We start from the raw sequence: 16,110 nt of genomic DNA, 5'->3' as shown, positions 1-16,110 counted from the left end.
TCTTCTTTCTATAAATTTTATGTGCATGTATTATATATATAAACCTTCCGGAAGAAATTCTCTAAATGCATAGACATATGAATATTAGTAGACCTGCCCTAAGTGATTAAAAGCGTATTATCCCCACTCCCCATACCGGTTCCATTGGAGCCGGCTGTGCTCGCGTATGGCCTCAAGTGAAATTTGAAAACGTGACGTCATCATTCTTGTGCGAACTATGGTCGAGGCATCATCGGTTCATTTTACGAAATAACACTGCAAAATGTTGACTTGTGATATGAAAACTTGTAAAAATAGATGTGAAAAAGAGAATAAACCCAATTTTCGTATTACATTCCATAAGTAAGCATTATTTTACTTTATTTTAAGCTTATTCACACCGTATTATATGGATCAGTTTTAGAAACATATACTATCACATCACAATGTAGCGATTCTCAAGTGTGCTCATCGTTGTTTACTGGGGTAAGTAAATTATGAAACATTTGTAAAAGTGTCTTAACTAAATACTCTGAAACTAACTACGACTCTGCAAACAGAAGAAATTTACTTTGCCGAATTTGGACTTCGCAAATTAGTTCATAACGTGGCGAGTAATTTGCGCTCCCATGTAAAAATGTCTATTCATTCAAAAGCAGATTTTACTTTTAAGAACTAAATGGTGATATTATAATGCGAGATGCCTATTTACTGTCAGATTGATTTATTGACGAATCACAGTCAGCCTTACCCCCTTCGTTCTTCAACAGTTGATTTTACCCCTCGCCATTATCTTCTCGTCTATTAATTCCTATGTCTGTGTCTAAATGATAGTGAAAACCCTATCAAAATCCGCTGGGTACTTTAGAAGAACTAAACGCAAAAACGGACAGATGCGGATAGCCACATTGTTTTATACTAAACATTGTTTTATTTTAAACCGAATCTACTAAACTGAACCATACAAAAAAAAAACTATCTTACTTATTTTTAAATTATTTAAAAATAGGTACATGATTTATGTTTATAATTAAATTCGTATGTTACTTTGTTGCAATATTAATTTCTTATAATTAAATTATAATATGTAAATGACATCCTCAGCACGGGAGATCCCAGTGAGGATATCATTATCTCTATATGTTACTAAGAAAAGAAGATAAAAAAAAGAATTATTATTATTATTATTATTCAGAGATTAGAGATTACTGTTGAATATGGAAGAAAAGTATCGAAATTCGGGCGAAACCGGGTAGCAAACAAAATGTTTAAAATAAATAAAAATAAAAATTAATAGTAAAATTTTGAGAACCTTTGGTTTGGGTCGAAAAACTCTATTGTAAGAATAAAATGTTATGACTTCATTGGCATTCTGATTGTGTAATGATGGGAATTGATAAGAAATATGATTTAGTTGTAACTGTGAGACATCAAACAGCACAATAACAAATGCAGAGATACAAAGGTCGAGGGTTCGTAACCTGGTAAAGACATAAATACATATTATTTCTTTAAAGAAATTATTATTATTTTTTATGGGATATTATTTTTAGAAGACCTTTTCTTAATGTGGTACAAGTAGATACTGTCAGTATGGCCCTGGTATGACACCACCGTACAGAATCAAAACGACGCTTAAATAGCTTTGTTTATATTTTGCCAACAGACTGTTCTCGGGTATTTATTAACCGTCCTCTTTCGCTTTACCACTTCCTCGAGTCTCCCCAATTCATGGTCACACTGACTGCGAGCAGTTGGGACTCTTGTGCACAGAGAAAACTTACAGATATAAATATTGTATAATTTATTAAAAGTCTCAGTCAAATTATCCGTATTCCTTGAAATATATTGAAAACGGGACTGCAGACCTTTAACGAATGAATTGACAGATTTTCTAACAAAGTATCAGTAAAATGCGAATGTGTCATGTGGACGGCGGAAATGTGTTCGTAAAAATTCTAATATTGTGGCATTTTGTCATTATACAGGGTGTATCGGCAAGTACCCGACAAACTTTAACCAGCTATTCCTCAGCACATTTGGAGTAAAAAATGTTATGGGCGCTTTGCTGTCCGGTAACATTTTTTTTCCATTAAAAACAAAAAATAAATAAAAAAATCCACACTCCGTCACTGTCATTTGCATTGTTTCTCGTGTTCAACAGCTGTTATTAGCAAGTGTGTCAAAAAGTGTCCTCGCTCTTTCGTACACACTAAATAATAATAGCTAAAAATGAGACGAATGGTGCCGTGCCATTTCGTTGTGATTGTAAAAGCGCGCCAACGTAGGTACGTACGTACATCATTCAACGAAACTCGAACAAAATATTGCCAGACGGGTTTTCAAACTTTGACAAAGGATAAAACATTGGTGACATGTGGTGAAAATATTAATAATAAATTTGTTATTAAAAAAAAATGTTACCGGACAGCAAAGTGCCCATAACATTTTTTACTCCAAATGTGCTAAGAAATAGCTGGTTAAAGTTTGTCGGGTACGTGCCGATACACACTCTATTTATCAGGAAAAAGGACACCATTCAATAAATTAACCATACTCATTTTTCTCCATGTGCAGTAATCATATAAAAATTAGTGACCAGTTCTGATAGCCAGATACTTTCCAATCCTTCTCTTTCCCATCTCCTTTCAAATTGGGTATGCCATAAATCCATTGGCTCCGCATATATAATAAAATAATTTCCTTACTCAATTCTCATTTAGAGATTTTGTGAATACATGTGGGAATGCTGTGTTGGTTTGAGTGGTATTTCAATGGAAGGTGGTTGGAAGAATAATTAATTTGATTGTTCATATTAGCACCGGTTCACTGCATGAAATGTACTAAAAGAGTCGACTCAATCTGATTTTTATTATTTTTCTGGTTTTTCTGTTTTCTATTTTATAATAGCATTCTTCTTCTTTATTCATTTTTATTTTCGTTTTTCTGTTTTCTATTTTATATTTCATATTTTCTATTTCCGTTGTAAATTTTCTACTGTAATCCTTCCTATTTTCAACACGTTTATATATTTAGTTCATATGTTCAAACTAGACCTGACATAACTATTTTCTATTGGTCACCATGAAACAGGCAGTCGCCTAGTATGGTGATTTAATGTATCATATATAAATAAATGTTGTAATGTATTTTTTAATTTTTCAATCTCTTTTTATTTATTTCAATATATGTAAATACTATTTGTACTTATATCCTCTATGGGATGTGTGGGATTGCACTAACCTCCCCACATCCTGGAATAAAGAATTTATTATTATTATTTATAAATAAATAAAATAAAAATTGAACGACGGCTCAATAAATTGAACGACGGCTCAATAAATTGAACGACGGCTCAATAAATTGAACGGAAGCGTGTAAGCAACAACAGTTCCCCCAATATGGCTCCCAGCATAATCATATGAATGATTGTACGACTCTTAGTATGTAATAACAATTAATACTTGGATAATTTTAATGGTGCTATTTTCCTAAAATATCTCCTGAAAAAAAAGAGTAATCGTTCAATTGACCCGTGGTACAGTTTACCGGGAGTCGTACGAATACGGACAAAAAGTGCTAGCTAATTCATGAACAACGCATAGTTACTCCACATAGCAATCTCAAAGAGAACATAGATCCTGCGGTAAAACTCATAAAAGAATAATTCGTATAAAAAACAGAAAATGGCAATGTAGGAACAAAAAAAATCAATCAAAAATTATTGGAAGTAGGAACTTTCTCATTACTTTAATATAGGCAAGTGTTTGAATTTTTAAAATTGTAATCAACATTACCTACTTGCTTGTAAAGTATACACAATTAGTGGTAAGTAATTTGTTATGAATAATTGCGAGTAATCAATTGTAAGCGATTATTTATAGGATATGCGACGCGTTAAATATCACACATATTAATTAATCAACAAAATTGAGTTGATTAATAGATTATTATTAATGGTAATTTGTTCAATATGGTGAAGTCATTAATAAGTCTTTTTTTCAACACTAGTAATGGGTTATTTTCACAAAACTATGGATAATGTTAAAAATATGCGGACGATATAAAGTTCATTTTTTTTATTCTGACAGTCGTCCAACTAAAATATTTTTAATTTTCATTATCATCATTGATTTAAAAAAACTATCTAAAACCGCGCATTCCGATACGGTTCCAACTGGCTACAACGTCATTACGACGTAGAAAACACCAATGTCTGGTAAGATATAAGATATAAAATATACATAGCTTTTATCAAATGTAATTTTATTCTTATTTTTTATGTTTCAAATCTGTCAAATTAAAATTATACTACCACCATGTAAAAGCCCTCTAGGCGTTAAATAAATAAATAAATAAATAAAGATGGCTATCACTGATATTGGCCGACGTGACGACAATGCCGCCAAATTCACGAACGTTTTGGTGTTTCACACATGTCATTTTGGCAGCAAATCAAAGATGTCTCATTTTAAAACGATGTAGTAATTTTATTTATCAATCTAAAAATAAAATTAAAATCCCTCCATTAACGTACTTATTTTCTTTTTTTTTTGAGTGTGGTCCCTGACCCGAATAAGACAAGGGGAAGAAGATAAGATACAAAAAATGTAGCGAAACCCTTTTATATTGTAAAACAAAAGGGAAACTATTGAATACTAATTTTTTTTTTTTTTCTGATGTGTACTTGGCGTTTCTGAGAGTTATCGTGGACTTTTTGTAGGCCTTTTTAAGATATACAATTCTGTAGTACATTTTTTTGATGCGTTAGCAATGTAAGCGCCCGAAAATATATTTTTACGACGTTATTATAAAACATTGACTTTCTCTCTTTTATATTGTAAAACAAAACAGAAACTATTGAATACTATTTATTTTTATTTTTTTCTGATGTGTACCTGGCGTTTCTGAGAGTTATCGTGGACTTTTTGTAGGCCTTTTTAAGATATACAATTCTGTAGTACATTTTTTTGATGCGTTAGCAATGTAAGCGCCCGAATTTATATTTTTACGACGTTATTATAAAACATCGACTTTCTCTACTTTCTATAAATATAATATACACATAATTAATATACATGTGAACCTTTCGGAAGAAAATCTCTAAATGATCGGACATTCCTTCAAGTTTTGCAAGGACCAGCAAAGATGTGGACACTGCGCAGGCGAAGGTCACGCCCGGATAAACTGCCCAAAAGCCGCCGCCGAGCCTGTCTGCGCCACCTGTACAAGATTTGGGAAGCCCGCTGCACATCCGACTGGAGACAAGGACTCCTGCCCGGCCTACAAGGCTGCCCTTGCCAAGGACTTTGCAACTATTGATTATGGCGTCTAATTACATTGAAGAAGATGACGAGGTAGATTACGAAAATACTCACAATTTCTGTGATTGGCTAAAGTTTCATAGCAACTACAATATGGAAAATATTAATATTGTTCAGTTGAATGTTAGATCGATTTATAAATACTGGGATACTTTGAATGTCTACTTAAATACTTGTTGGAAGCATATTCATGTGTTAATGTTATGTGAAACGGCTATAACACCGAATCTTGTCTGTCTGTATAATATTCCTGGATTTAATTGTTACAACTATTGCCGAACTAAAAAATCTGGAGGAGGTATATTGCTATATGTTCGAAATGAATTCACATTTCAACAGAAAACAATAGAAACAAATCATTTTGAATGTGTGCTTGGCTCTATGACACTTCCAAACAAGAGTATTTTAAACATCATAGCAATATACCGCCCCCCCAACTCTAGCCAACCACAATTTCTTAATGAAATATCTGCCATTCTGCATACTATAAGCCCCAAAGAAAATGTTTTACTTATAGGAGATATTAATCTAGACTTGTTAAATTGTCAAAACCCTATTATTATGGCATATGAAAATATAATGTCGGATAATTATTTAATCAAATGTATTTGTGACGTAACTAGAGAAGCAGTTTTAGCAGGAAAAGTTACTCGTACTTGTTTAGACCACATATTTGTCCGATTTAACAGTGGATGTAAACAAAGCGATTCTCTTTCCTCATGTGTATGTAATAATATTACTATAGCTGATCACTTTTTAACTGCAGTTAATATTAAATATAGTGCAAGGAAAGAAGCCCCAGAACACGGGGAAAGAATTTCGTTTTTATCGCAAAACAAAATCGACAAAAACATTCATAATTTTAAGTGGCACTCCTTGCTTGAGGAACAAGATTGCAATATACTATATAGTAAAATTAAAAACAACTTTAAGAATTTGTATGAACAGAGTAAAATCGTTATGAATTATAAACCCAAAAAAAGACCTCTGTCAATAAAACCTTGGATAACTTCTAATATCTTAGAAAACATTAAAAAAAAAGATTCATTGTACAGAAGGTGGAAGAATTTTCCTAGCAATCAATTCTTTGAATTGGAATATAAAACTTTCAGAAATAAGGTGACAAAAGAAATTATTAAATGTAAGTCTACCTTTTTTAACAATAAATTCAAAAATTATTTTGGAAATACAAAAAAAACTTGGGATGAAATAAATAAATTATTAGGACGCAAGTCCAAAAGTAGTTGTGACGAAATAATCTCGAAATATATGTTAAATACGAATAATGAAGAAACCGTAGCAGATAAGTTTGTTGAATATTTTACAAATAGTGTTAACTCTATGATACATAAATGTGATTATTTAGCATCGACCGTCAGGCCGAATGAAGTGCAACATAGTATGTACCTACCCAGAGCTACCTGCCAAGAAATCAATATTATTGTTAGCAAATTAAACAATTCAAAGTCACCAGGGATTGACAACATTCGAATGTTTGACATTAAGACACATATTAATATTTTAGGGCCTGTTATAACACACTTTATCAATTTAATTTTATCGCAAGCAGTAATACCAGATGAACTAAAAAGTAGCATCATTAGGCCAATTTACAAAGGGGGCAAACATACAGATATTCAAAATTATAGGCCAATAAGCATATTGCCAGCCCTAGAAAAAATACTTGAAAAATACATTTCCATAAAACTTAATAAATATCTAGAATCTTTCTCTTTGTTGGATCCAAACCAATATGGATTTCAAAAGAAAAAAAGTACGGAAATGCTGCTTCAGGAATTTTCAAATCACATAAATTATGAATTAAATCTAAAAAAACAAGTTTTGGTTTTATTCATAGATAACTCTAAGGCATTTGATACCATTGATACAAATAAACTATTAGAAACACTGGAGGCAATAGGAATTAGAGGAAAGCTGCTAGTTTTATTAAAAAATTTACTAACTGATCGACAAATAAGAGTAAAAATTCTTAAAAAATTTAGCAAAAGAAAATATATCTCAACAGGTGTTGCACAGGGGTCAATTCTAGGGCCAACCCTTTATATTATTTATGTCTCAATTATGAGAAAATTGTTTTCATTTGTTAAACATTTTGTATATGCAGACGATACGGCGCTCGTAATATCGCACGAAGATCTGGTTACTGCAATGAACCTTATGCAACATGATTTTATTGCCCTACTGAAATGGTCGCATGATGCAGGCCTCTTTATAAACGCCAAAAAAACTAAAATTATGCACATCAGATCTCCACACGCCAGATGTAATGTAATTCCTTCATTATATACACACACATTTGCCTGCATACATAAAAATGTTGCACAGCCCTGTTCATGTGAAACCATTGATTTTGTCAAAAGTTATGTATATTTGGGTGTTACTATTGACTGCTACATGAAATGGGATGTACAAATTGCTAATGTTTGTAAACGTCTACGAGCTATTGTGGGTAGGATTTATAAAATAAAATATTTTGTGCCTATAAGTACTTTAAAGTTAATCTACTTATCTCTGGCTGAATCCACTATACGTTATGGAATTACTTCTTGGGGACATTCTTGTAAAACTAATGTAAGCTATATACAAACATTACAAAACTCCATTATAAAATTGTTAATCCATAAATATGACAATCAACACAGAAGTAACATTAAATTAATGTACAAGTCTCTGAATATTTTACCTGTCAGAGGATTATTGTTTTATAATATTGTAAGTCAACATGTTATATTGTCTGATTCATTGTATAGGGAAAGAGTTTGCCATAAACATAACACAAGATTCACTCAAAATGAAGGACTGGTAGTTCCGAAATGTACTAATAAATATGGTGAAAGAACTTTAAACTATATAGTACCCAAAATGTTTAACTTATTACCAATGACAATTAAAAATAATAACATGTATACTGCTAATGTTAAATATAATCTAAGGAAATGGTTATTGGATAATAATGATCTATACTGATGCCCCTGAAATGGAATTCATATTCTTAGAAAATGGAAAAACAATTATTTTGTAATACCTGACTACCTACCTCTATTTATGAAACTATTGATGTACTTGTTGATAATACTAATTTGTTCATACATTTATTTTTACTTGCTTATTATATAAGGCTTTTATGCTACTATTTAAACTTTTCTGCAATGTAACCAATTTATGTAATTATGTACCGTTCAAATTGTATCTTATGAATGTATAAATGTTGTCTCTATGTCCCTGCTGACAAACTACATAAGTAGTTTAGCGGGTTTAAATGTGAATAAATAAAAAAATAAAAAAAATAGTGAAAACCCTATTAAAATCCGTTGCGTAGTTTAGAAGAACTAAGCGCACAAACAGACAGAAGCGGATAGCGACTTTATTTTATTCTATTTGGAGATACTTGAGGAGGTCAATAAACGAGTATCGGTGTACATGCACTTATAGGAAGCTGTACAGAATTCATGGAACACAAAAAGCCAATGACAACCAATATGCTATTTATTAAATTCACTGGGTGATGAACCAGTGGCTGCTTATCACCAGGATGGAGAAATTTCCAAAGTTCGCTGATGAAAACGATTTCGACAGAGGGCGATGGAAATTAGACTAAATATTGGAGTTCAACGGAAGACAGTACTCGTCAGTTATAGCAGTGAAAGGGATTTTTACTATATAAGGCTTAATTTTAGCTCATGTAATAAGGAAGTTGAGTCTATTTTTTTTATTTTTTTTTATCAATGTTCGCATTCAAACTTAAATACTGGTATTTTTTTTTTTTTTTTAAAGTTTGTTTTCATAATTAAATTAATTCTCAAAGTTTAAATTTTATTAAGCCCGCCAAAACGAGAGGAATCCGAGCGGTAAGAGGCGGGGTGTGGTGTGACGTCATTCGAACTGTGAAAACCACGTCGCTTAAGCATTTTGTATGGAAAAAATTTTAATTCTTCAACAAGGAATTCCAGTAATTTTTTTACCAATGTTAACCGTCTATTAGAATTGATGTTATTAAAAAAAAAAAAAGAAAATTGATTAAGATTTCATAGTTAAATTAATATTTTAAGTTAGAATATTTGCTTTTCCCGCCCGGTACGGTACTTGTACGGTATTGCCGTCGCTACTTGTTGACGTTCCCCGCGCGAATTCAGGACCACCGCTCAGAAAAGTAAAGACCAAAAGTAAAATAACGGTTTACAGCCCAGTTCACTGTGAGACTTTTCTGGGCGGCCGGCGGCCTGAAGTGTATCACATGTTATGTGACATGTATAATAATAAAAACTTCTAAGTTATGCAATAAACAACATATTATTATAAAGCACTATACGAATATGTATCTTTAGAAATCCATTTCATATAATAATAACAACAAATACGTACATATATTTGACAAACCCAAATAAACCTTTGGCCTATACACCTCTCTCATCTAAACCGACCATCTCTCATGTAATAGAAAGAGATGCACCATAGGTGATCCGTTGTACGTACAAGTCACGACACATGTGACGTCAGAATTCTTTCGACCAATCGTGGAGCGTATACAGTCTATTGCTATTGAATGCTTTTTCAAGAACGTTTAACTAATTCTAAGAATAATAATGTTTCGATACAATCCTTATTTACTTACTGCGCATGTACTTATTTACTTCTAAAATAACTTTTTGTTATTATTATTTTCTTATTGTTATTACTATTTACTTATTATTATAATAATAAGTGAATAATAATAACAATAATTTATCTACTTATTATTATTATTATATATGTACTTAATTCACGTATTATTATTTACTTTAATTATTATCTAGCTAATTTATTTACTTACTTACTTTTTTATATAATATTATTGATATTATTTACTTACCTATCGGTTATTATTTACCTATTTTTATTTAGTTATTTTATTTTTTCTTATAATTTATTATTCATACTATCCATGTTGTAATTGTTAGTATGGTTACCCTATGCTTGTGTCTGATAAGCCAGCTCAGGTACCTTGTACTTTAGTTAACAGAAGAATATTATTGTTGTCAACTTACTTACCAATGCTTCTTTTGTTGACATTTTTGTTTTTATTTTTCGTACATTTGTTACTAAAATTTTGTTTATTTTTGTCTACCGGTCACGAAACGACCGTGTCATAAACTTTTCTTTTTTAGGTTTAAATTTAATGTTATTATTATATTAAGTTTACATATATGTATTGTTTTAAATGATATAATTGTAAAGCTGCACATCTTGATACAGGAATGCCCTAGTGAGATGTGCAGAGTACGTTTTTTATGTTAAAAACTGTTTTTTTTTAATAATAATTAATGAATCCTACCTGAGGTATTTGCGTGCTCTTCCCGCTCCCAGTTTCCCCAATCACCACCACCGCCTGATGCCTCTGCAGCAGGTACAGCAGATGATCCCGCCGTCGGGCGATAGGCAGCCGCGCTCGCTGCGTTTGCAAGTCCAGTCCAGAGTGGCGGTTGTACAGCACTGCAGGGGCCAAGGGGCGATCGGGACCGAGCGACAAGTCATCCGTAATGGGCAATACGAGGTCTTCAATGTCATCTGGAAGACAAAATTATAAATTAGAATTAATGCGTCATTAATTATTTACTTAAGACAAGTTATGAATAACCTGACAACATTTGTATTCCTCCTACTGCAATCATTATGGTGGAAAAATGTTGCTTGTACAATGATGGAGGACTAACAACAATATGTAAGAATTAAAAAACTAATTTCAAATGTATACAGAATGGTGTTTTCGATATACATTGAATAAAGACAATAATAGCTCAGATTCAATTTGTTACTAATAAAAAATGTTTTTAACTGTGCTCCGTAAGATCTGGCAAATGTTGCATTTCAGACTGACAAAGTGAGGTTATTTCGAACATATTATTTTTTAATTGACTGTTACCGCGTGACTTTTATAAGAATTCTGTGAAAGTGATGATTTTTAATAACATAAATGTCTTATGCATGTGTAAATAAATAAAAATATAAATGTTCGTTTGTTCAAAGTTTTTGCACGGATCGCTTTGAAATTTTGAAACAATGTTGCATTAAAATACGCATGTGTTTATATATACCTATATTATAGACAGGTAAAAACATGCTTTTTTGAAAAACAGCGCCATCTGTTGAAGGTAAAAGTAAAACGCACTATTGTTTCTCTATCTGCACATAAAGACTGAGCCACAGCAACACTTGGCGGGGTACAACTAGTATCAGAAATAAAAGTTTATATTGCGCAAACAATGAATCCAAAATGTTATTCAACGAATCAACTACCTTCTTCCGCTGTATAAACAATATTAACAACTTTTATGGCTGTCGAACATCAGTTTAGACAATTTTAGTTTATGAGTAAGGTTTTCACATACATGCTTGTTTATCAATTGAATAAAATGAACAAAAGCTTTATTAGTAAGGCTGTAAGAATGTAAACAACAACAGGAAAAAAGGAGGGATAATTAAATTTGGGTCAAGTGAAAACGAGAGATTCAAGAAATTTAATGAAGTTGTGGCGGCTATCGCTAATTATGTCCAGAACCTTACCACTACAGTGGATGTTATATAGTCGAAACATTCGCTCTTTGTAAAGGAATATGGAAAGTTTCAGTTAAAATAAAACGAATAATTACCTGGCCTCAAAAATTTGGGTCTTCCTATTGGGTTGTTCATTACACCATTCGCCTAAAATAAATCAAACACATTAAATATTATTAAAGAAGAAAATAATACTAACAAATCTAAACGATACATGAAACAGAACAAGACACAGAAAATAAAATGATAACGGTCTCAACCGGGAATCGAACCCAATATCTCTGTCTTAGTGGGATAACGTCTTTATCAACTCGACCATTATAGTTTTGAATTATCACAAATTTCTAAATAATTGTTTTTTAACCTAGATAGTGTCTCGGATAAACATTTCCAATTTTTTAAATATAGTTCTAAATTTCTATATGCAAATTAGTTAGGTACTATTTTGGCAGAACTCTGGAAATAAAATAAAAGTATTTAGACATATTTTTTTAATTAAAACAAAATTTAAAATAAAGTTAGGTTAGTTAAGGTTAGGTCATGTTATGTTAGGATGTTATAGGTTAGGTTTTTTTACATACAAAATCATTAATTGATTGTTGAAAAAAACACTTTACTTAATTTTATTTCCAGAGTTCGGCCAAAATAGTGCCTACCTGATATGCATGAAAAAATGATAATAAGCTATTAATAAAGTTTCTTCTAGCCCGTCGTGTAGTATCAGATATGAAAATATTGTGGTCAGAAATTAATGGAAATGGTTGTCATCCCATTCAAAGAAAATTGGGTTAGCGGTTTTCATCCCATTTTACGAATTTTCATTTTACGTAATTAAAAATTAGAATATTAAAATATTGTTTTCCCAAATGCAGATAGTCGCCTTTGAATAATAATTAACGTGAATCAAAAGGTTTAATTTTTTTTAAATCGTATGAAGTGTAGCGATCCCGAATATTTACCCAATATTTTATTTTCATTTTAAATTGACCTTTTATTTCATAAATTGCTGTAATTATTATATCAATAATTAAAAATTATTTGGTAGCTTTGTGAAAAGCTTTTGATGTGATATTTCACGAAAATTGTGCTAAAAAAATTAGCCAGTGAACTTAAATTTATTCATAAGAAGGAATGGTTTACTTTAATTTTTAGGTTAAGTTCGAGTAATTTACAATAAGTATTTTATTTGATTAGAGCAGTACAAACAAAATATATGCATACTATAATATTATGTATGATATTCTAACTATTATAACTAAATATGATAAAATCTGTTCTATAAAACAAAAACAACCAATGTGTTCTGTTGTTTTTGTTTGGTTTCTTGGACACCACTATATCAAATTAAACTTTAATTCAATTAATTTCAAGGGCTAAGTGAAGTCCGCACAATCGTCAACTATTATATTAACGAATCCAAATCTAAATAGCTAGGTAGCTTACCAAACGTTAAATTTACGACTAAAATCCCACTCGAAAACCCACGGAGTAACAAAATAATGGCTGTCAAATATCCGGTGGAGCAAATTAAGAAATAAACCATTTCAAATTGCACAATTTCGCTTTAAATTAACCACAATTGTTCTCAAAACATTTAACTTTGATAAAGTATTACAGATAGAAAGAAACAACCATGTTATTATTTATAAAACATTGAAATAAAACTGTCAAATTCTTGACAACATGGATATTGTTTTAACAGATTTTAACTTAAAATCTTTAGATTTTACCTTGAATTGTTCAAAAACGATGTAAATACGGGGGAAATCAGTTGTGTATCTCAAAATGATTTTACTTTCACAAATAAAACGAATTAAAAACGTTTTTAAGTTCACAAAAATACTTAATATACCACACGTCACAAACTTCGTCGCACTACTGTCACCAACTTCACTATACAGAATGACAATTGACAACTACCAACAAAAGAAATAGTAATTTAATTTATACCAACAAAGAAACATTGGCGTAGCCATGTCAAAAAAATGTACGCGGCGTAGGTACTGCACAAAATGCACTAAAATAACTACTATATAATATTTTATTTATTATGTCCTAATTAAATCCATAAATGTTCTTTGACGTCGTGATTGTATTTTATTATTACTTCTCCTTCAGCTAACGTTTAAGGCAGATTTACGGTGTCCATAATCGTGGTAGATGAGTGTCGATCAATCACAATGACTAAATAGAACACTATAGAGATTATAAAGTGTGGTCAAAAGAAGTAGCACAATTTAAAAAATAATAGGTTTTTAAAATAGTAAATAATAATGAATTTATTGAAAAATTGCAATAAATGGGTTTGAGAAGTTTTATAACGTCATTTCATCAAATAATACCAGTATAATAAATATAAATTTTGTTTCAATAAAATGAAACATTCAGTGTAAACACATATGAAATTTCTAAAATGATTTTATTTTGTTAATTGTTTTTAACTATCAATATTTGGATCGCAAGGGCCGCTGTGAATGAATGCGAACTCTGAAAAAAAAAGATAATTTATGTCTGTATAAAACTATAATATTTAAAAAAAAAAAGGTTAACGGCCCTCTATCACAGTTCCACTTACTCCGAGCAGTTGGAACTCTTGTGCGGTTAATTATCTGAGTGGTTCAAAACTATTTGTTCCTACCCAGACGTTCGAGGTTCCATCCTCCGCTCGCTAAATCATCATCCATTTGAATTTTGTCAATAATCCATGGCATAGACATCTTGATTGGGAGACTTGCCCTAACGTAAAATCTGTGTATCATTTCAACCAGCTGAAGCCAAAGAACGTTACCATATTTTTGGCACCAGGAGGGTTTAACTACTCTTTCCTTTATTGGCTGATACATCAATTTGAATGTCTATGGTTCGTTGCTATATCTAACAAACTTTCTTCTGGGTAGGCTCGGATTCCACTCAGGGTACATCGGTATCCCCATTTTAGACTGCTGCGAGGCTGTATAATAATCTTCTCTGCGCCCTCCAGTGTACCTCAAGGTTCTTATTTAGGCCCATTATTATTTAATGTGTATGTATACGATATTCACAAATGTTTTTTACATGCTAATTACCTAGCATATGCAGATGATAAAAAAAAATACTTATTTATTGAATCAATCAACGACTGCATTAAACTTCAAGAGGACCTCAATCGTCTTTTTGTCTATTGCGAATTAAACAAACTTGTTATTAACATCGCAAAATGCAATAAATTAACATTTACACGTAATAAAAATAAAATATCCTTTGTATATTTTGTACGGCACACACATCAATGAAGTAAAATATATCAGGTACCTTGGGGTAACACTGGATGTTAAATTAAACTTTATCCAACACACTGATGACATCATTAACAAATCCAATAAAACGCTGGGATTTATAATTCGCATAGCAAAACCCTTCCACAATATAAACACTCTATATTCCCTTTACACCTCATATATTCGCCCGCACCTGGAACACTGTACACCGATCTGGACTCCTTTATACCAAGCCTATATCGAAAGAATGGAAAGAATTGAAAAAAAAAAATTAAACGCATAAATTATAAACTAAACTTACACTTCTCAAATTATACCGAATCCATTAAATTTCATAATTTTTACTCCCTCCAAATACGACGTCTAATTTTTGATCAAATCTTATTGTTTAAAATCCTAAATAATGGTCTGGACTCACCAGAACTTACCAATTTAATAAATCTTCATATTCCGTCTAGATCAACCTGAAAATCTGATTTATTTTATCTATCCTCGTGTAGAACAAAAATTCGAAAAAATTACCCAATTCCTCGTATATGTGCACAATATAATACAAAATTTTACAGCATTGAAATTTTTGGTAATAACTTAAAGAAATATCGATATGAAGTAATGCGTACGATCGATTATTAATATGAGAGTATGGAATGTATCGGGAGTATCTCCTATCCTCTTCCTATTTTCCTCTTCCTCTCCCCTTCCTTTAACATCAAATTAATTTTAAGATATTAAAACTTCATTTCCAATGAACTTTAGCATAAGAAACTTCTGTGGCTTGACTTCAGTTAACTTGTATATCTAATATATCATTGTATATTATGTAAAAGCTGTTTGTTTCTTACAAAATATGTATAGAGAATTCAGCTATTTTGGAATGCCTAAGTGTTCCTGATGACTATTTAAGACAGTGCCATCATAGATTATTCTATAAATTCTTACGTTTTACTAATATTGCTTCATATTTTTTAATATTTTCTCACTATACTAGTAATCACAAT

General features: G+C 31.3%; 1 protein-coding gene across 1 annotated transcript in view; it reads right to left on the bottom strand.

Moving 5' to 3' along the window:
- The window catches only part of LOC149409718 (putative ATP-dependent RNA helicase DHX35), a 156,511-nt gene extending 142,762 nt beyond the window's left edge, over positions 1–13,749 (bottom strand). Inside the window, exons 1-3 of the mRNA XM_089649727.1 lie at positions 13,586–13,749; positions 11,951–12,002; positions 10,636–10,868 (exon numbers count right to left, since the gene is read on the bottom strand). Of these exons, the coding sequence (XP_089505853.1) occupies positions 10,636–10,868; positions 11,951–11,990 (273 nt within the window). The 5' untranslated portion in view covers positions 11,991–12,002; positions 13,586–13,749. The remainder of the gene's footprint in view (positions 1–10,635; positions 10,869–11,950; positions 12,003–13,585) is intronic.
- Positions 13,750–16,110: the final 2,361 nt, after the last annotated feature.

This window comes from Hesperophylax consimilis, chromosome 30 (genome assembly GCF_061612785.1).
Source record: "Hesperophylax consimilis isolate HC1 chromosome 30, BYU_Hcon_1.0, whole genome shotgun sequence".
NCBI classification, from domain to species: domain Eukaryota; kingdom Metazoa; phylum Arthropoda; class Insecta; order Trichoptera; family Limnephilidae; genus Hesperophylax; species Hesperophylax consimilis.
Note: the sequence above shows the minus strand (reverse complement) of the source record. Positions and strands in the feature narration are given on the sequence as shown.